This window comes from Sinohyriopsis cumingii, chromosome 10 (assembly GCF_028554795.1).
Source record: "Sinohyriopsis cumingii isolate HCF-2022 chromosome 10, ASM2855479v2, whole genome shotgun sequence".
Classification (NCBI taxonomy): Eukaryota; Metazoa; Mollusca; class Bivalvia; order Unionida; family Unionidae; genus Sinohyriopsis; species Sinohyriopsis cumingii.
Genome location: NC_142970.1, coordinates 110,803,550 through 110,825,873, shown reverse-complemented (window position 1 = coordinate 110,825,873; position 22,324 = coordinate 110,803,550). Strand labels below are relative to the sequence as shown.

General features: G+C 33.3%; 1 protein-coding gene and 1 long non-coding RNA gene across 4 annotated transcripts in view; one reads left to right on the top strand and one right to left on the bottom strand.

Moving 5' to 3' along the window:
- LOC149791021 (uncharacterized) overlaps positions 1-18,221 on the top strand; it is a 74,551-nt gene extending 56,330 nt beyond the window's left edge. Inside the window, exon 2 of the long non-coding RNA XR_016423912.1 lies at positions 17,229-18,221. This is a non-coding gene — a long non-coding RNA (uncharacterized LOC149791021). The remainder of the gene's footprint in view (positions 1-17,228) is intronic.
- The window catches only part of LOC149791020 (uncharacterized), a 130,971-nt gene continuing 113,638 nt past the window's right edge, over positions 4,992-22,324 (bottom strand). For 2 of the 3 annotated variants that reach the window (XM_089972893.1, XM_089972895.1), the window contains exons 25-34: positions 22,139-22,233; positions 15,267-15,517; positions 14,546-14,721; positions 14,025-14,171; positions 11,266-11,387; positions 10,378-10,640; positions 9,643-9,712; positions 9,042-9,238; positions 8,126-8,253; positions 4,992-7,380 (exon numbers count right to left, since the gene is read on the bottom strand). In XM_089972893.1, coding sequence (XP_089829019.1) covers positions 7,198-7,380; positions 8,126-8,253; positions 9,042-9,238; positions 9,643-9,712; positions 10,378-10,640; positions 11,266-11,387; positions 14,025-14,171; positions 14,546-14,721; positions 15,267-15,517; positions 22,139-22,233 — 1,632 coding nt within the window. In that variant the 3' untranslated portion in view covers positions 4,992-7,197. The remainder of the gene's footprint in view (positions 7,381-8,125; positions 8,254-9,041; positions 9,239-9,642; positions 9,713-10,377; positions 10,641-11,265; positions 11,388-14,024; positions 14,172-14,545; positions 14,722-15,266; positions 15,518-22,138; positions 22,234-22,324) is intronic. The other variant, XM_089972894.1, reaches the window with a different exon arrangement.

Below are 22,324 nucleotides of genomic sequence, written 5' to 3'. Positions count from 1 at the left end.
CCATTGCGCCGAATTCCAGTAATGACACACTTAATCACACAACTCTAGGACTTCCTTTGAACGGGGAGCTATAACCAAATGCCCGTACTCCAACTTGATTAAAATACTCCCGCCATTAAAAAGTCACTCGACTTCGAGTGACACAAACGTCACACATCTTTGGTATAGTCAAAATGTATGACTTTCCCCAAAATCAACCACCAACTCGGTTAAGGATTGGCAAACATGACTGAAGCAAAACTCTGAATCTCTGAACTTGTTTCTAATAGCCCGTCACTCAACATTTTCAATTGAACTTTTTTCCTCTTTTTTAACAAATGATTGCTGGTAAGTAACCTAAATATCAGCAATAAACAAAAACTAATCACGCTGAATCCAACATGAACATGTTCCAACAAGTTATTCGTGTTCAAACTCTCTCATTACAATCCTCTGCATGGTTTATCTTCATCAGGCTTCAGTATCGCCAGCCGTTCATGTCGTAGACACTACACGAGTATCCCCAAAAGATGGGAACTATTTTAACTCCGCCACCTTAGGCCAGTCAACGTATGCGTTCCAGGTACATTTCGCCAATATAACTGCACCACGTTGGCCACCATGGTGACATAAACGGTATATGCCGAGTCCATTTTGATTTATTCCTTTGTTTAATTGACCGGTTTCCTACCGTAAATACTGCCACTGCAGTCACACCACCAATGTGCACCACTAGTTTTTTAATATGGATTATATTACTCCATGGACCTTCATTAAGGTTTGGCCTGAATTCTCTACTAGTGTTCCATGGAAGCTCACTAACATTGCACTCCGTGACGTTTGCTCCTAGTATTTGGCTAATTATTTCGGGTTAGGGACATTTCCTTTGCGCCGAATTCCAATAATCACACAAGTAAACACACAAATCTAAGAATTCCTTAAAACGGGGCACTATAAACAAATGGGCATACTCAAACTTTATTACACTACAACAGTAGTAATCGCGTCATTCCGCATTGAATACAAAAGATGGCAAGTAACCACATTGACAAGATAAAGAAGTTGCAATATATTCTAGATAACCTAAACATTATTGAAAAAAAAATGCTTTGTGTAATACGGGTGTTATAACCCCCACAGAGTAAAGATAAAAGACATGTTACAAAATTTGATAAAGGAGATTAAAGAGCAAAAGATAGATAAGGACGAACAGGAGAGGGTACAAGAATGAATGGATAAGGAAAGAAAAGAAAAAGAAGATCAAAAGAAAAAACAATAGGAGAAGGAGAAAGAGAATGGGAAGAAGAATATAAATGTGATAGAGAATATGTGAAATTGTGGAGAAGAAGAAAAGAGAGAAATTAGAAGATGAAAGCTAAATGACCTTATCAGGGCTACTTGTAGGTCTCAACAAGATATCTATTCTCTCGCCTAGCAAAATACTTTTTGAAGGTTGTGTGGTAATACTGTTTGTTTGAATATGTCTATGTCTATGTTTATGTCTGTATTGTAGTTGTCCTTTGCTCCTCGAGTAATGCGTGCTCAAGTCAGCTACTTGCAACACTATTCCTCACTGCTCCGTTCGATTGAGGTCAGACCTTTGTAAAATTGTTACCATAGTTTCCCCAGTGACTAGTACCGTGACGTCACCCCTCTCCAAGTCCCTTTGTCCGTAGACGGTCCCAATAAATTGTCGCAATACATCCCGATGTTAAATTCCCATTGTTCCAAGACAGTTTTACAAGGGTAAATTCCCCCTTGTCTCCAGGTACATTACCCGTTTTAACACTAGATCATCATTGTCCCTAATGTGTTCCTCACTACTACTTTTGTAGTTGTGCATCCACCCATTAATCAAAATGGGCTTGTCAAGGAACTAGAAAAACAGGTGTGCAAGGTCGTATTATAAACTGAAAACGTCCATTTTGTATGCCACATGCATATGATAATTGTAATTGGGGCCCCTAGTCATAATCAGGTTTGAAATTATAACTCATTGAATGTACTGACTAAGCTACGTGCATTTTTATGTCTCATTTATGCTTTACGTTGTTTAAATCGGTACGGAGGTATACAAAGCTGCGATATATATGCATACTGTAGTTGTACAACCAATGATAGTTCGGCGGTAACTCGTACCAAAAGAAGTTTTATCAATAAACTAAGATGAAAACTCAGACAATACGAAATCACCTTATCGGTATTATTAATGAACATAAGGAGTGCAAGCGTGTATGTATGTATGTATGTATGTATGTATGTATGTATGTATGTATTATTATTATTATTATCCACTTGCATTCTGGGGCCCCGAGTGGCCAAGTGGTCTAAAGCGCTCTCCGTTACGGATCACTGCCATCTCACCTCTGTCTGCGTGGGTTCGAGTCTAGGATTCGGCCAATGTGGGTATGTGAGAAAGCTTGCCAGTAGCTTCTCGTGGGTCGGTGGTTCTTTCCGGGGTTTTCCCGGGTTCTTCCTCCACCATTAATACTGGCCGCCATACATAGCCTATCTTGTGCTGAAAAATGGCGTTAAACCCCACAACAACAACATTTGCATTCTAGTTTCATTGATAGTCTTCAATCTTTTAAAATTGGAATCTATATATTTGTTTTTCTGCTGAAAATTGTTTGGTTCCAGTTTCAGATTTTCTTAGTTTCAGACTGAGAGGCCAGGTTAAATAATGGTGCTGCCAATGAAAACTCAATTTCAGAAAAGTCGGTAATACTGTTTTCACGGATTTGTATAATTATTTTACCTATTAAATACATGTACTCAGTTTTTCGTTCCTTGTGTACAACGATACCCGAGGGTGATTTATGTATATTTTGTTGTATTTCGAAATGGTGAGTTCGGTTCACCCTATGTCACACGTGCAAAGTGCTCTCGAAGGGAAGAATTGCATCAACTAAATATGTGTATAAATATATCAACGTAGGTAAAACTCTATACATTATGGATGATCTTGTCAGTCAGCGTTCTAATTTAATGACTTGCACATTTTCAGTTGTAGCGGTATGTAATTATTTAATTTCTGGCATATAAGATATAACTATTGTACTACCACGTTTATATTTGTATGTTTGCTATATATCTCTGGTTTAAGCAGTATAATGCACATATTTATATTCTTGTTTGAGACTGCGCAAAGGATTTATATTAGTAATATAAACCTACATTTTTAAGAAATATTTAGTACAGTATGATTCTAATCAAGCAGGGTTAGGTTTACTTCTGAACCTGTTGTTTTGTAATTATTATGCCGATAATGTAATCTGTATAACTTACCGTGCATAACGCCACTATTTTTCACCTTGTATGCCCGTGTCATGTATAGTACCCGGTATTGGATATATGTTCATTTGTGTAGTGCTGTCCAGAGTGTTCGGAGTGTCCAGAGTGTTCGGAGTGTCCAGAGTGTTCACAGTATCCAGAGTGTTCGCAGTGTCCAGAGTGTTCGGAGTGTCCAGAGTGTTCGCAGTGTCCAGAGTGTTCGGAGTGTCCAGAGTGTCTGAAGTGTCCAGAGTGTTCGGAGTGGCTGAAGTTTCTAGAGTGACCAGTGTGACCGGAGCGTTCAAAGTTATCTGAGTGATCGGGGCCGACGTGGTGAAACTTTAAAGCCAACCACAGGAATTAACCGTATCAGCTGTAAAGCTGAAGTGTAGCAGCCATGGAGCTGAAATAATCTGTGCTGATGACCGGAGTGTATCTCCTTAAATATAATCTTTAAGCCATGGGATAATTTAGGGGTTTATAAAACCCTTTGTATTTTTCAGGACTGTAAAGATAATTTGTATATCTGTGCTTTTTTGTTTGCATAATTTCACTATCTGTGTGAATCAATTTCACTACATGATTCAAACTCTACATTGTTTACTAGTTGAGTAAACAATATCCATCTCTTCCGTGTGAAATAACCGTTCACCCCTTGACTTTGTATTTTGTAAAGTAATTTATTTGTATTTTTTATTATTAACTCTCTGAGTTCTTATGTTAATTAATTCACTATTTGTATTATATATACGCAAACATCATTCACAATTAACTGCGCATTCAAGTCATCCATTATTAAATATTGCATTTGTATCATCGTCAAAAGTGTCCTGTCTTGAATTCGGATATCCCACCCGGTTATCTTGTTACAGCTGTCATGACTAACATAAGTGCAAAAAATCCGATGATTTGTAGGTACAATAATGCCAAAAAATTTCCTCTGTAGTTTTTTCATTGCAATATAAAGAATCTTATCTTCTGCATCTATTCCGTTTATGTTTGTTTAAGAGCAACATAACCAGTAAAACCAATCATATTTTCGTCTTTCACTAGTGTCTGTGTAAGGGCAATGCAACCAGTCATACACTCTTTTCCACTATTTAAGAGTCTGTGTAACTGCAAGTTAACCATTTGCAGTTACACAATCTAATCGTCTGCATATATTCCGTATGTTTGTGTTTTGTGTAAGCGAAATAAAACTAATCACTTTTCTTATCCACTCTTTAAGTGTTTGTGTAAGTTTTAAAAAACAACCGTAACCTTTGTATCGACTGTTTATGTAAGTGCAATAATGCAAACCATATGCTCTATATACACCCTGCGTGCGTTTATCATATGATAAATCCATGATCTTTTTCTACCATAATTTTATATTGTCAGAATTGTGCAGTATTATTCCATATTGCCCTGCTTCCTGCTGCACGACACGTTGCTCAAATAGTTTTTGTTGTGGTTGTAGGGTTTCAGCACGCGATAGGCTATACATGGCGGCCAGCATTAATGGTGGAGGAAGAACCCGGGAAATCCCTGGAAAAAACCACCGACTCTCGAGAAGCTAATGGCAAGCTTTCTCACATATCCACATTGGCCAAATCTGAGACTCGAACCCACGCAGACAGAGGTGAGATGGCAATGATCCGTAACGGAGAGCGCTTTAGACCACTCGGCCACTCTGGGTCCCCTGTTCTAATAGTATCGTGTGTTAGGAACTAATTTGTATGGTAACAAACTATGTAAGCTAGAGTATAAGACGCAACAGCTTTTGATTTATTAGATCTGTCTTTATATGAACTTTACATCATTTGGTCCATTTAAAAGAAGAAATGATAAATATGATGCGGGCGAATTGAAAGAGTCACAAAATAATTTATCAGCCAAGGAAATAAAATAACTTGATATCAGTAATGTCCACAATAAACATGAAATATACAGTAATGAAAATACCATTCTGATCATTAAACAGTTATTTAGGAAACATGTTTATACCTATTCTCAGATTGAATTTTTCAGACTACGACACATGCCTCTATAAAAGCTTGCATACCAAGCCATATTAAATGCAAGGGATAACCTGTCTCCCTCCGCGAGGTTCCATGTTACAAGTCAGATCAAACACTAAATTCGGAAGAAAATGCAACTGAAAAAGAAAATGGTTTTACATAGAGAATAGGAGCTTCAAGGCTAATAGCTCAAGGCGACGAAGACGCCTTGTTTCCTCTGGTGAAATGTCTGTCAGACCTTAGTTGCTTTGCATTTTCCCCTTCTTTTCTTTTTGAGACAACTTTTGAATTTGAAGTAGCGACAGAAGTCAAACAGTTCATGCTAATAGCTGAGGTCAATATCATTTTTAGCTGGTAATAAAAATGACAATATATATATATATATATATATATATATATATATATATATATATATATATATATATATATATGCTTAATTTTTAGCATCTGGAATTTAACCAAATGTGCTTTCTTAGTTGTATCTGCTAATCACTATTATATGGGTCCTATAAATTGATCTCCATTGCGAAATTGTACTGCAATTTCCATTACATTCCTAACAGATATCGTATCGCATTTGTGCACTCATTCCAAAAATATGGGATATTTCCTGATAAATACTATTCTTTTTTGTAGTTGAGAATTTCAATAAAAAGTACTATTATTCCCACATTATGATTCTAAGCAATCAATGACAGAACATACACACATGTGTAGCTGCATCAATGCTAAACCCTCCGATCACACTTACGTCGTACGGAAGTGATCCAATTCTAAATAATCATAGAAGTCTACTATATCTACTACTTTTACCCCAAACTGTATACTAATAACAATTTAACCGTCAGAACATTTGCGTTCTCTCTTTTTGTATCAATTACGTAGCGATTTACTTGATTTTGCTTTGTAAAATACAGCACAATAATATGAATATATCAATAACATCTATGGTGTCGCTCTTCGTTCCAAAGAACAGTTGTACGTCTCGTGTGCAAATAGCAACAAAATACAGATTTGATATATACATTGTGATATTATAACATTAAATCGTTCGGTATCGTATGAAAATAGCAGACAGATTATTAATTTGGTTTCTATGGAAAACTTTTATCTTTCGAGAGTGTAGTTTATAAAAATAACGTTTAAATGTTTGGAACAAATGACTGGTTTTTACAATATTTATGATACCGTATGAACACCATGACTTAGACAACTTCATTGCGGCCACTGGAGCGAGATTAAAAAGGTAATGTTAGCAGATGAGATTTTTTAAATACAGTTATTCAAGTATATATGAATAGCAAGATACAAGATTTCATACTTTAAAGACCTTGCATTTCATAAAGATAAAACTATGTAAATATATGCATAGGTAAAAAAACTTTTATGACAAAAACAAAAATGATTGAGAGAGGAAGGAGAAAATAATTGCACGGAGTTGCAGTCAATGATTCTGTTTTTTATAATAAAAAAATTTGTTTATTTTAATAAAATTCCATTTAAAATGCTGTTTTGCTGATATATTTCAAAATATTTCGGTATATATCATAATTTGTTTCTTTACTTTGCTCGATGTCACATTTTAGTAAGACATCCAGACTGAAACAATGACTGAGCTGATAGAGCTAAAGAGCTGGGTATTAAATAAGGGTACATAAAAATCTTAATTAGCATAATCACATGCACACGTGGGACAGTTAATTACAATCACACTGTAAAAGTCGAAATTGCGGGGTTTATTTGCATTTTTAAGTGTAGAATGTAGGATATTAAAGTGACAACTCCAAATAACATACTACTTTGGTGGTTCATTAGATGGATTAGAAGAATGTTTTATTTAATATATAGATTATACAAATTTAGGATATCTTCGGGGCCAGATTTAAAGATATAACTGCTGATATGAAAAGATGATGTCTAAAAGTCTGAAATCTGGTAGGTGGACTCAGTTTTCTTCTCGAGTCTTTGAAATATCATCCGAGTGTTCTTTGTTGCCCGTCACGCTACAGCTCTGATTTCTTCGCGACACCGTGGTTAACGAAGTATCTTGAGCACTATAGATTTGCCCACAGGATGTAAAATGTCCGGTCGGTTTTCTGCTGCAGCAGCGGAGCCACTGATCTCGAACCTACAAAAAAATCCAACCTTTTCAATGCAAGTTTCAACAAAATAAAAAGCTACGAAAGGTACCCGGCACTTTTAATTTACATTAGACAATCTCTGAATAAGTGTTCGTTTTAAAAATAAGTAAAGTAGTTTGCATGCCTTTTCGTATAATCGGTATTGACTACTTATGAGTCCAGATCAGTCACAAATGATGCGAACATGTATAATAAGATATGCATGATACATAACGATTAGAAATGATCCGTTCTACATTTGGGCTACAGGAACAGTCAAACAAGTAATTTAGATACAAATTAAACTACTAATTTACAGACAAAAATGGGACTGCCCAAGTACGATAGTCAGTATCGCATTCAAGCCAGCCGTGGAGATGCATATTGGCTCATTCACATGTTTTGTATGAATGAAAAATGGCTTACGCCATTTTAAACTCGGGACAATGTCAATTAAAACTGTAGATGGCTGCAAAAGTCGTATGTATTGCATTTTATATTATATTATATTACATTATATTATATTATATTATATTATATTATATTATATTATATTATAATATATTATATTATATTATGCTACTACTTTGAATCATGTATTCTTTCCACACAAGTTAAAACAGTATTTGGAACAAACTTTAACAAAAAAGTCAGTTTTAAACAATTTAAGATTTGTTCTATAAATATGATCAATGACATCTGCAAAATATGTATCAATGTCATTATTTTTGTTTTGATATAAAACAAGAATACCTGCTTATCCCTTGCCGTAAACAGAAGAAATATGAGGAACCCTTGAAAAGCATTCAGGATGACGAATATATACTGAAAAATCAGTTTAGCTCCGCCCAGAGAGACAACACCGAATATCCAAGTTAAACCTTGGAAAGAACAGACAAAGCAGTTATCAAAATATCTTATTTAGGTTGTGTCTAAAAATATATATTATTGCTGATGTCAATGATTGAACGTGTATTTTCGTTGAAGAACACAGTAAGTTCATAAAATAAAACATTTCATTGAGCAACGTTTGTGTTCTATTATATCAGCGGCCATTTAGGTGATTAACAGGCATAATAATCATCAATTTAATATAAACCAAATGCACACCTTAACGTTATAACTAAGGTGAATTTGTACTCAAATGCAAACGAATAATATGTTATGGATCCGACTAAAATAACGTACACTATCGTATTATTGAATAAAATAGGTATCTTGTGTGATGTAGTTACACTTAATCATATATTTGTTGAAACTCTTCGAATAAGCATAGTGTTTAAGTCGTCTAGGATCAACAATGTTCTTAACATGCAATTAATATGAATAGTGGCGTATGATTCGCAATATATCTTTAAACACAGAAAATAAAACAAGCTTTCCAGATATTGCTAATATAGGTTCAAAGATGTCACATTTAGCAGATAACTCCAGTCGAAATGCCGCTTTACGAGTACAGTAAAATGCCGCTTTACGAGTACAGTAAAATGCCGCTTTACGTGTACAGTAAAATGATGAAAGTGACATTATTATGGCAGATGATTCAGCATCGATTGCATTTATAAGTTTGGGAAACACTGAAAAATGTTTTCATGTTATGTGGCATTTGCAAATACATATAAGGTTTGTAACAACTAAAAAAAGAGCACACAAACAACTGACTATTTACCCAAAAGAACGAAAATGGAGAGCGCAGCCTTGATATTCAAAATAGATCTTTTCCACTCAGACTGGTTGCTTGTCATTCCCTTTGGGCGCCGGCATATTCGAAGAATTACTATTATAAAAATGATGGCATTCACAAGAATGATCAGGCATATAGGGATCACAAAGGCATAGTATAGCGCATCCAGCTTCATCCAGCAACTGTAATAATAATAATAATAATAATAATACTTTTAATAATTTTAATAATAATAATTATAATAATAATAATTATAATACTACTAATTATAATAATAATAAAAGTAACAACAACACTTCTTCCATTGATTTACTCATTTAGCTGCTTTCATTATTGCTCTTGCTACTAGCTGATACTGTTAAAATTAATACTACTAAATTGAATCAGAATTTAATGAATTAAAAAGCATGAGTAAATGTTTAAAATTAAGGATCCATTTTCTGCTTGCTGCGTGAAGCTGTGTGCATTATCATCAACCAAGTCCCCACTTAATGAAACAACTGTAAGTATTTGCAACATACAGTGATGACATTCAAAACGTTGTGGTTAATCTATAATATGCGTAAATCGTAAGAATAGAACTTACAACCCTAATCCTCCATAGTACATGTTATAGTCGTAAGCTATCAGCACAAAGACTGGTACCAGCGGAATCCCTGCAACATAATTCAAAATAAATAACGCTTAAAAACTTCAGCAATTCTTAAAATGACAGCGAATGATACACACACAAACAACTTAAGCGAATAATGAATATCGTCTTGTAGATATCTTGACCTATCTGCGCATTTTAAAGGTCTCTGCAGTTTTTTATATCATTATCACATTGGGTTCAAATGAGGTTCAAAAGTTCAATTTACGCTCATTGCTATCTTTAGTCTTATAATTGTGTGTAGAAAATTCGTTTCTGGTAATAAAGATATGTAATAAAAGCATAATTCTAAATGTATGTTTACCTTATAAATTCATGAAGACCACTATACACTATCCCAATTCTTTTTGTCAAAGTCATACAAAAAGACTGCAAAAGCTTCGGCATTGCTTTGTGAAGAAACCAATAAACTATTATGCCGGTCATAATTGTAAAATCACTATTCCCCTTCCGAAACATCAGTTTAACCCAATGGTACTGGTCATAATTATAAACACTTTGGATAAGCCATACATGATACATGATTAGATTACGTGCTCACTGAAATATTCCATTTCAGACGTCTCACGCTTATTTCATTGCTGTTAGAACCATACAACTTCCTATAATTGATAATGATAACCTTACTATACAGTAGTTTGCCATCTCTAAGTATACGATGAAACTTACCCCAGGCCGGTATCAAAGTCTTGATGAAGAAATGTGGTATGTAGGTCCCGAGAATCTTCACAAATCGAAGGTACTGTAGAACCCCTTCCATCAGCATCCACATGAAGGCGGTAAGTGTGAAGTAGTGAATTAGGACTGATACAACAATACAGGGAACATAATACTCTGTCCGTTTTATTCCCGCCAGAAATATGACTGAGTAACAAAGTATCGGGATACTTAGACAAAACAGAGTCTGTTGGCCTCGCCCTCTGCGTAGATTCCTATAAAAGTAACACCGATTTATTATGCGAATGATAAATATCTATGTAGTGTTCGGACAAGGAAATTGGCAAAAGAAGACGATTCACTCGTTAACCACTAGATAGTACTCATAAAATATCCAAATTAGCACATGCCGCAGGATCCCGTGTCTGTGAATTGTTACGTTAGTGCTTCTAATCACAACGTTTGTGCTGTTCAGAAATCATACAAGTTGAAACATACATTACCTATATCAAAAGGTTCCTGATTTATAGAATCTGATACGACAGTTTTAAAACTATTCGAGTAATACATCTACTATGAAGTGGAAATGTAATATACGATAATCGAAGATGTCGATATGAATAAAAAGGTGTAAAGACGGTCGATAAAAGAACATGCCCTGCGTTCCTGCATGTTCCAAAATCGGTAACCTCAGTTTGCAGTGTGCTCTGATCTGAAGTGGTTTCCAGTGGCTCTAGTATATATTTGAGTCATTCAAATGATGATCGTATACCACAGCCTGTGCTTTAGAAAAAACTTTAAACAAATTACTGGTATTATAAATTAATATTGGTTTCAAAATAAATATATATGTTGCAAAGAAAGAATTCCAACTGACATATATACCAGGGTGTATCGTACCTGAAACACAGAAAAGTTAGGATAGTCAAACTGAGCCCGATGATAGAGAGAATCAGACCAACATATGTTATGATTTCAAGTGCTTGTTCGTGTTCGGGAGGAATAGACTTAGCCTCCAAATCCTGAAAACGATACAATACATTGGATTAAAGTTTAAAAACTAAAGTACATTTTAATGTTTTGTTGTTATTTAGATAATCAGCTAAAAATGTAAACTTCATATTTTAAAGGATTCGTAATGTCAAGAAGCTTGAACGGCAATAGCCAAACCAAGACCATGCACTCTTAGTGTTAATAGATTTTCGAGCTCAAGAACTGTTTAAAACATTCAACATACGACCATTAATTATCTTAATAACAAATCTCAAACTATGTATAACAGAGCTATAAACTGACCGTTGTTCATGAATATGGACGAAACAAATATAGTGTAATGATCCATCAAACATATTGGACTGACCTCTGCTTCATGTCGGTCAGTGTGAGGAATATTGGTTTAACGAGCTTTGTATTACGTTACAAAGAGAGCTCAATGTTAATTTCTAAATTATTACAATAACTTGCCTTCCGATTAAGTTTAGATCGTATAAAGGACAGATCAATTGAGGAACATTTCAAATGATGAAAATGATGTCCAATTGTGGTGAGAAATATAAACTTCCAGTCCGATGTGATATCCGTTTTACCTCCAGATAAATATGTGAGGAGGCGGCGATGAATTAAAATGGTTTTAGATTGAAATCTGTTATTGAGTACAATTTACACATATATAAGATCCTTTTAAAAATAAAAATATGTTAATCTTTTTAATTTCCAGCAATTATTTATTTAGCCGTCACTTTTGTAGATATTATACATTAATATAAAATACCACCGCATACAGGTTGGTCTAGGTTGTGATACAACAAGTAGTTATCTGTAACCGTTGATCGCAACTAAGGCTTATAATTCAACAATAGAATGTGTCCACAATATATATATATATATATATATATATATATATATATATATATATATATATATATATATATATATATATATATATATATATATATATATATATATATATATATATATATATATATATATATATATATATATATAATGCCAGCACATAGAATAAAGGACCTGTTTCGCATTATTATTTCATCACACTGAATTCAAACTGAATTCAGTATCAATGTTTACGTCATTAAATGCATCCTATTTCTAAATCATCAATGATGTCAACAACATGACAAAAACAACATGACGTTATAGCTTAAATTGTTACCATAGGAACTGCTTTGTTCTTTACAAATTAAATCTTAATCTTTAACGAATCGTTACCAATAAATATTTCGATTTATTAAAATTATCATGTAATACAAGTATTAAATTGTTACACAGAAGGAAACCCATACATGCTTATAATAGGACTAAAAGTCTTAAAGATTTCCTAATTGATTCTGAACTAGTGAAAAGCATCATATAAAATGGAATCATCAACTAAATGTATTAGACCTAGATGTTCGCAATATATTTTCATTAATGTAAATACTTCTTTCTATAGTAATATAATTTGAAATAGAATTTTAATATGCATTGTGATACTAATTGTGCAACACCAAATATTATTTATTTGATGACGTGCAAAAATGCGTCTGCCAATTGGTTGGACAAACCAGTCAACAAATATCTTAACACATAAACCAGCATAGATCGGACATAACAAATATATCGGTAAATCTTTTTCATTTTATGTCGCACATTGTAACGACAATTCCCATACTTTGCAAGATTTTTCATTTCAACTTATTGATATATCTGATTCTGAGATGGAACGTCTGTTAAAGAAAATCTGAATGGATTCATTATGCTAATAAGATATATTCAAATGGTATGAATTCCAAAACTATATATGACATTGTTTAAATTTTTTAATATAATGGGTTATGTTATTTAAATTATGTTAATGATATGCTTTCAAATTATGTACCTTCTTACAATAAAATATTTAAGAATATTATTTAGATTTTTATATGTTATAGAATAACTTAAATTGTTAAAGTTGTAAACTAATATCATAAAAATAGGTTTACTAAATATTTTAAAAAGAAGAAGGATATTTAAATAAATTTTCAATATGGTAAGATTAATTATTTACAGAATACTTATTTTTTATATTATTGTTAATGGAATATTAAATGATCTTCACTATTATTTCAAGGTAAAATATATCAAAAATAATACATATTCATAATAAAAGATATTGCTACAATATTTATCTTTATTCACAAAGTATATATATAAATATAAATTGTGTATCTAATGAGACTACTTGATATATTAATGTGCACATATGCAAGAAATCTTTTATTTGCTTTACAACAGATTCATAGTGTATCCCTCTAGATTGTCTTATAAAGGTTTGACTGTAAGGAGGATTTATGAAAGTTTTCACTAACCCCATAGCCAGGCTATTGCGGGGCTAACACAATCCAGAGTATATTTCAAAAATAAATATAAAATGTAAATTGGGTATAGTGATATGATTGTATTAAGTGTAGCACCCAAGTAAACCAATTTTGTTTCAATGTACTAGAGACAATACAATGTATAATGCATATGACAACATGTTGTAAGTCATATAAAGGTTTATGATGTTAATTGTGAATATTGTTCACACTACTGTCACACAATGCAACTTGATAAAGAATCCGAGCTGCAGTGTTGTCAGCAATTATGAAATTAAAATCGATTCTGTACACGATTCTTACCAACAACAGGGCAAAGTTTGTCAGATGATTGCAGGTACAAACATGTATTTTCTGCTCTGTGGTATGATTGCATCCATCACTGGCCCATCCACCGCCATTTTGATTCAATTTGTAATCCCAATAACCACAGACGACTCCGCTATCTTCCTGCAACGGTTATTCATTTAATATGTCATAACGAATCTTTTTTATTTCGCGCAATATTAAATTTAGGAAACATAATGAATGCACCAAATCATACAATTAGTATTGGTGTTACACAAAAATACAAATAACTAAACGAAAGAAACGCACGATAACACCTCAAAACATGTAACACCCGCATATAGATTTCAAAAGCCCTAGAGACAAAGTTGAGATCATAAATGAAGATTAGTAAAGCAGTGAAATACTCGGGGAACGGCCCTTTTGACCAAAGCAAAATTACGGTTTAATTATAGACTTGAGTAGACAGTGTACATTATTTAGATTTAGTATATATGTGTAATGTAAGAAACGTTGCTGACTTCCAGGAAGCTTACTGCTGATGAGGAAAGGAAGACTGCTTTCACATAGTGCTTGCCAAGATGTGTTATGATGACTCCATTCTGGAAGAGCTTTGCAGCCATTATCTTACTCACAACTTTATATCTCTCACTTCCAGTTTTAAAAAGCGCATCATTCCATATTACTGCCATTCCTAGCTTGTTTTGTGTTCCTGCAAAATGTTAAATTTGAAGTTGTTTGTCTTTCATTTGCAATGAATAAAACAACAGTATAACACAAATTATCTTATCATGAGACACCTTTAAATTTATTTAAACATTAATAGAATAAATAGTGTATATCTTAATAACTATGGGATACTGCAGATTTAAATGATTTTAATATTTTTCGTCAGTTCGTGAGTATACGCTTTACGACACAAAACCGTGGCTTTGTGTTTTATTCCACGAGTTTTAAATGATATGAATTCTTAATGACGGTGAACTATATAGTTTAGTATGCATTCATGGTTTGCCAACAATTCAAGCAGACCGTAGAAATAATTTGAACGTCATTGGCCAGTAAACTGACGTAATTGTGAAATATAAAGGTTCTTTCATGTAATCTACGCAATCAGATAATTTTGTCCAAACGAGACGGTAGTGTTCCAACCTGGAATATTTTGTTTCTGCTTTCTGCCATAAATAAACACGAGTGCATAAGAAAATATAACCATCTGACATAACATTTTACAAATACACAATTGGTTTGTCTTACCGTTCAATAAATCTGACTGGAAATAAATTGCATCATCAACGAGTTCCCTGTCTTGCGGTTCCTGTGGTAGACGGATTAGTGAGTTGTTACGTATGACGTTTTCGTTACCATGCAACACTTTTATCCCTAGTAGACTGTTTCCTTCTTGTTCCCACACGGATAACGCTATTGTTGGTTTAATGATCGTCACTGGGCTCTCAGCCGTGCCTCCCTCGACTTTCTTTGTGATATCTTCCATAGTCTTGAGAATTCTTGGAAGAGAATTAGTACGTAGAAAATATATTAATTTTCAACACTGTTTTTTTTAGACACAGGTCATTCTCAAAACAATCTCAGTAAAATCGGAAGATTTAAGTTGGTAAAGAATTAAATTTGCTTGATGAAATTTTGTATGTGCTAAATCAAATGTGTCTTATTTATGATTACTAATACAGGATAAAGATGGACTTAGCGACTACAAGTTTCTGCTACTGAATTAAAGCGGTTTAAACCCTGTTTAAGAGTGATACTGAAGGATACTTGAACTTTTAAATATAATACATTGCTTGTAATAGTATAAAATCAAATACTACTTCTGCATCTTGCCTACTGCATACAGCAATAATACATTGTATTTCGATAAATTAGTTCTTTAGTTGAATTTGTTTAAGTAGTAATCGGTAACGCAAAGCTCTGAACTATATTGCATTCCCCAAAAGGAGGACATATTGATTCGTGAAATTGCCCGCCAAAAGAGTGCACTGCTATAAAATATACCAGTTGCAAATCAATTTGATTTTGTAGTAATAATTCTATGTAAAATAAGTTTTGAAATCACCTATATTGTGGCCATATTTGTTAATTTGAATGTGAGAGATAACAATATTTGCCAATCATCATCTACTAATGGACTCTATGTCGCGTCTCAATTGAGGTAATAATTTCTTCATTTTGATCAGTTTCTTGTAAAAAAATTTGCAACTAATTTCGTCCGCTAAAATGTAAATTAGTTTAGAGCTAATGCAAAGATCTGCAAGGTTTTGTTTGTTTAATTATAATGCTAGTCTGAAATTGAGTGGTCTTTTTTTAGTCTTTGGTTGTCTGCCTGTGGCAAGTTTGTGAACGTCAACCTTCAAGAGGTCTCTGTTATTCAAAGATTGATATTAAATTCGTTTTTGAAAACTTGTATTCAAATTAGAAGGAAATTTAGATAGTTAACTAAATCATAATCGTAGCTCTCGTACGGTATATTTCTGACTAGACCATAGCAACAGTACTTGAATGCTGGATTTGATATTTAACTGCTATAAATGAACATGATGAAATTTATGACGGCTTCTTAGTGATGAGAAGCGAATTAATGGAAATAACACGTATTGTGAAAATTTTGAAAATGCTTAGAACGCAAATTGGAATAACGAAACAAAACAAGAGAGAGAGAAATATAAAATCGATGGGCATTATAAAGTATGCAAATAAGATAATGATTACGTCGGACACGAATAGCTTTGAAAACAAATAAATCAAGTGAGCCAGGGCTTGGAAATCCAGGATGTTCGACCAATTGATTATTTTTACAAGTACGTTTGCTTTTTAAGACACGGCTGCAAGGTTTTATTGTACATTAGTTTAAGCTATAGATCTATCATACGACGTGCGTACCCTTAAACACGATTAAAATATCACCTGGTTAAAAGCTAGATTCACGGAAAACGAGAAAATATGTTATGATTTGATGCCTTTGGGGAACAATATGCCAAACCAAATGTATAAAGCTAAACATTTAGAATTGCAACTGTTTTAATTGCATACATTTGCTACATAATTAGTCTGTCTCTTAGTGCGATTGAACTGTCGCTATATTATGTCCAGCAAAAACATATTTTGTGTGAGGGCATAAACTGATGAAAAACAATTGAAAAGTAATTTAAATGACACAATGCAGTATGTAACGTCTTTTTATGTTTTTTAATTTCTTTTCAGGACATTTTGTAAGCTGTCCAATTTATTGACGGAAAATGGTTGCCTTTCAGGGATGTTGCATTGTAGATTACAACATTTGACAAGGACTTGGAAATATATGCAACGCATATATTGAGACAGATTTCACCTGTCTTATTGGTTTGTTTTCATTATAGGTTTAAATTACTTGACACAAATTATTTATGTGTATCTCGCATGTACAATATCAGTTATTGGACTTTGTAACATTTAGTGTTTGTAGATTTTATTGCTATTTTTCCGCTTGCGTTTTAGGTGGTTCATGTTCAATTATCCACCGTCAACTCCTTTATATTTGAAAACAGTTAAAAATGGCAAATTTACAATGAACAAATTTATCCAGCTTTCGAAGCACGATAAGTGGCGGACGGTGACTGGTTAGCTATAGCAAGTGAAATTTGTTTTCACTATTCAAAGTTGAATATTCTGTATAATCTCCATAATCATTGTAATGGCTATTTCTAGAAGTTTCGCTCTGAAAAGTACGCTTCTGATAAAAGCATACGTACATTAAGGAAACAGCTCCCACATTAACATTAATCAAGAATTTGAAATTACATAAATACAATAAATACAATTACGATCGTTTATAACGTTTGTTAGGGGACTGGAATGTTTAGAACACTATATCTGAAAAACGTTATATCCAAATTTCATCCTTTCGTTCAAACTTTGTTACTTACTTGTCCTTGACAATTGCGTTGTAAATACATGTAGTATGCAATTAATGCTGGTTTAACTATTCATTTTGTAGTAAGTATTTCTGGTAGAAAGATGTTTAGACGCATACAATTGAATATTGTAATATGCATAAATAACTGAATTTGAAAGTATTTTAAATGTCAGCATCATTGCATTAATAATGGCGTGATTTGTATTACTCCTAACCTTGGTCCAGTTACATACACTAACTATTATTTTGTATTTTACACCGTTCTATTCAGATGTAGTTTAAATAAACATCATATTTCTTGATTTCTTCTCATTTATTACGTAATGCCATATATTACCCTACTACGACAATGTTAAGTTTGGTCGCCTCTGCCAATTATTCAAAAGAAAAAAACATTGATGTCAGTGATCTTATTGAATGTAATTTCTTTTTACTTCTTGTATTTCACACATTCTTACTGCTTCATTTTCTACACTATAATTCTTTTTTCGACATATCTAATAATTACGGAATTATACAGATATAAAACTACTGAAGTTTATCCTCATCGGCAGTTTTATATCTGTAGTGTTCTTTGGTTTTCTATGACAGAGATGTTGTCATTGGTAACTGATGATCTGCTGGAGTCAGAAATCTCGGCATGAGAGGTGTGTTTTGACTAATCACGTCACTTATTTCATGGGATAATATTTTTAGCTGGGTCTCAACTGCTGAACAATTCATCATAAACGTTTCATTTCACAAAAAGCAACTGACGCTGTTCATTCTTTAATTCTTCATGATCGTTTGACCTTTACATGTCATTAAATCGGTCGTTTACATCGTTAAAAATCCTCCTCCTTAAGGTATAGTCAAGTTTGCAAACAACTCGATCACATCAAATTACTTTTTTGACTTAAAATATGTTAACTTAAGCCAATAGCGTTATGAACATATTGATTTGTATTTTGAAATTATGTTTTTAAAAGCATTCCAAATCCACCAGTTGTTGATCCGTGATATTCATGTGTTTATTCCTTCCCTACTTCAAGTAGAGTTACATGTTTCAAGTTGTGTATGTTTTTGTATTACTCGACTAACTTTTGCGAATCATCAACCAGTTTTACGGTTTCGTATTGAACGAAAGCATTCCGCATTCAAATCACCTTAAATCTGTCCACTACATATATTTTCTCTAAATATGTTGAATAATAATTCAACCACTCGTTAACGTTTGTTTTGTTCATCTTTTATTTACTCGTCTAACGGTATCATTTCAGGTTTTTAATCTATACAATTTTGTTTGACAGTATGGTGCATATAATCTACGTTTTTCATTTTCTTAGCACAAGAGTAATTCGAAATGATATATTATTGCCAAGATATATGTTCATCCAGAGCTGTATTTCAAGATGATTGCATGTCAATAAGTTCTGCCCGTAGCTAATCACATATTACCAATAGAATGGATGATTTTAAAACAATTACTTCATGTGATCAATTACCGTGCTATGTTTGAAATCTTACTCTCTTATCTATTAATTAAGCACCATCTCTGTTTTGTGGACTAGTTATAGATTGACCAATAAATATTTGCTAGATCTCCAAACTGTTCTGTGAATTTAATCGAACACAGCTTTGCATATTTACCCATTTCATTCATCCTCATGTGTTTCATTAGTGTGCAATGAAGGATAATGCTGCTTATCTCAATGTTATCACCAGTACCTATTATTTATGAATTCGCTTATTTTACTAGATATGCTTTTAATACATGAAATCCTGAAATAAACAGTTTTCGCCTCGGGAATATATTTATTAAAATCGGTTAGTACTGTGTGCTCAATTGTTCGTACAAATGCATAAACTAGTAAGCAGTATTTCTTGATACCGACATTGTAGCTTTCCTGCTAAATCTAGGAATGATTTTTATCACCTCACTTAGAAGGGATTAAATTCAATAATCGTACACGGTGTCGTTATTTTTGGTGTGCGCACTGTCACAAGATGAAGCCGGGTTGGGACTGGATTAGAGAAGACACCAAAGGCAACTGCGTTTACAAGATGTTTATTTATAAACGCATTTTAAATATTAACAAATCTGACACTATTATAAACAAAAAGATATGGAGAATTATAAAGTTACTAACATGGAACTATCAACAACAAATAACTCAACGATAAAACACTCAAACATGAACTTAACAAATGGAATTTCAAACAAACGTGAATTATCTCCTATCACCGATCAACATAATAAAAGTATATGATCTACACCCCAATATAAACAAAATCATGAATGTATCGTTCATACAACGATATTGAAATGCATGTAAATTTGAATGTATCGTTCGTACAACGATTTTGAAATGCATGTAAATTTGAATGTATCGTTCATATAACGATATTGAAATGCATGTAAATTTGAATGTATCGTTCATACATCGATATTGAAATGCATGTAAATTTGAATGTTTCGTTCATACAACGATATTGAAATGCATGTAAATTTGAATGTATCGTTCATACAACGATATTGAAATGCATGTAAATTTGAATGTATCGTTCATACAACGATATTGAAATGCATGTAAATTTGAATGTATCGTTCATATAAAAATATTGAAATGCATGTAAATTTGAATGTATCGTTCATATGACGATGTTGAATTGCATGTAAATTTGAATGTATCGTTCATACAACGATATTGAAATGCATGTAAATTTGAATGTATCGTTCATATGACGATATTGAAATGCACGTAAATTTGAATGTATCGTTCATATGACGATATTGAATTGCATGTAAATTTGAATGTATCGTTCATATAACGATATTGAAAAGCATAAAATTATGAATGTATCGTTCATAAAACGATATTGAAGAATGAATGAATGAAATTATGAACCCATCGATCATAAACCGATGTTGAAATAGGAATGAATGGTATTATGAACCTATCCATCGTAAACCGATATTGAAATAGGAATGAAAATTTGCTGAGATAGCTATAGTGGAAATAACGTGGGACACTATATATAATTATCGTGTCGCCCATTTGACGGCCAAGATGTAAATCCGGTTCCACTCGCTCTAGTCAATGGGCAGAGAAGCACCCACGCATGGTCCTCCCATCTCAGTCTGTTGAAGGATCCCTCGAAAGCTCTCACATAAATCACAGACCCAATGGTCGCGAAGCCCTTGTCTCTCGCATCGAGAAAACCAGTACACTCTTCCGAACCAACGTCGCCATAACACAGAGTATACGTCACACGAAACCACACAGATTTATGTGACTCCACATCAAACGATGTACAAGGCATGGCAGGCATGTATAAAGCAGCTCTAAAGCATGTGACTCCACATCAAACCATATACAAGGCATGGCATAAGGGAGCTCTACAGCTGGAGATTTGCTTCCGTAAAGGGGTAAGCTTCCTGACAAGACTCAGCGTCATGTAATTTGGTTATAGAGAATTCGCTCTGTATGTACACTAGCTGTGACAGATATGTGCAGCTATGTACTTAGGTTTCCCGCTGCAAGCAATTTGCTCGTGCAGCATGGTCTGAGTTTCGCTCAGGATTTCGAAATAACTAGAGCGGAAAAAATATACCACACTCGGGTGACGCTGTACGCGGCAACGAAACCCGAGTACATTCTTGACAATACATACATATTGATATAACTCATACACAATTTCTTGACACGCACGATGTAAAATATGTGTTTACGAATAAACTTCTTAGTCTGACGCATCCAGTAGTATGCGACACTGATTTCGAATTGATACTTACAATATCGATTGACTATACATTTCGTTAAATTTTAATGCTTCAATTGTTATAAATATGGCACAACTAAGTAATTTAGGAAATCTGACTTCTCAACCGTATTTGGTTTTGATGGCATTCCAAAATTAGATTTTTCAAGGTAATTCCTGTTTTGAAGTAATTATTTACACTTTGAAAGAAAACAAAAATGAGACAAAACGGCTGTGTTTTCTTCACTGATTATAAAATGTTCTAAAATACTTTTTCGATTCACGGGGTTATTGGTATGAATAGTAATGAATATATTCCGAACGAAAATGAACATTTTACTGAATTGCAATGAATGAAAGAAATCATAAATTGTTATGAATAGAAACAAAGTAAGCCTTCTTTTAGGCATGGTAGTGGTTGACAAAAAATAAGTTTGAAAACTATGTTGTACGTCTTTCGCACTAAAAACAAAATTACCTATTTGCAGCCCCTGATGATTCTTGTGCGCTCTGAATAGTGGATGCATTCGATTTTAAGAGTGCATTAACCGTTTCTAGCACCTCATGTATGATCTGTAATAAATGAATCAAATAAACAGTATGTTGTTCTTTAATAGGATCAAACTATATGGTAGATCTTTTGAAATGTTCACCTTGATGGAAC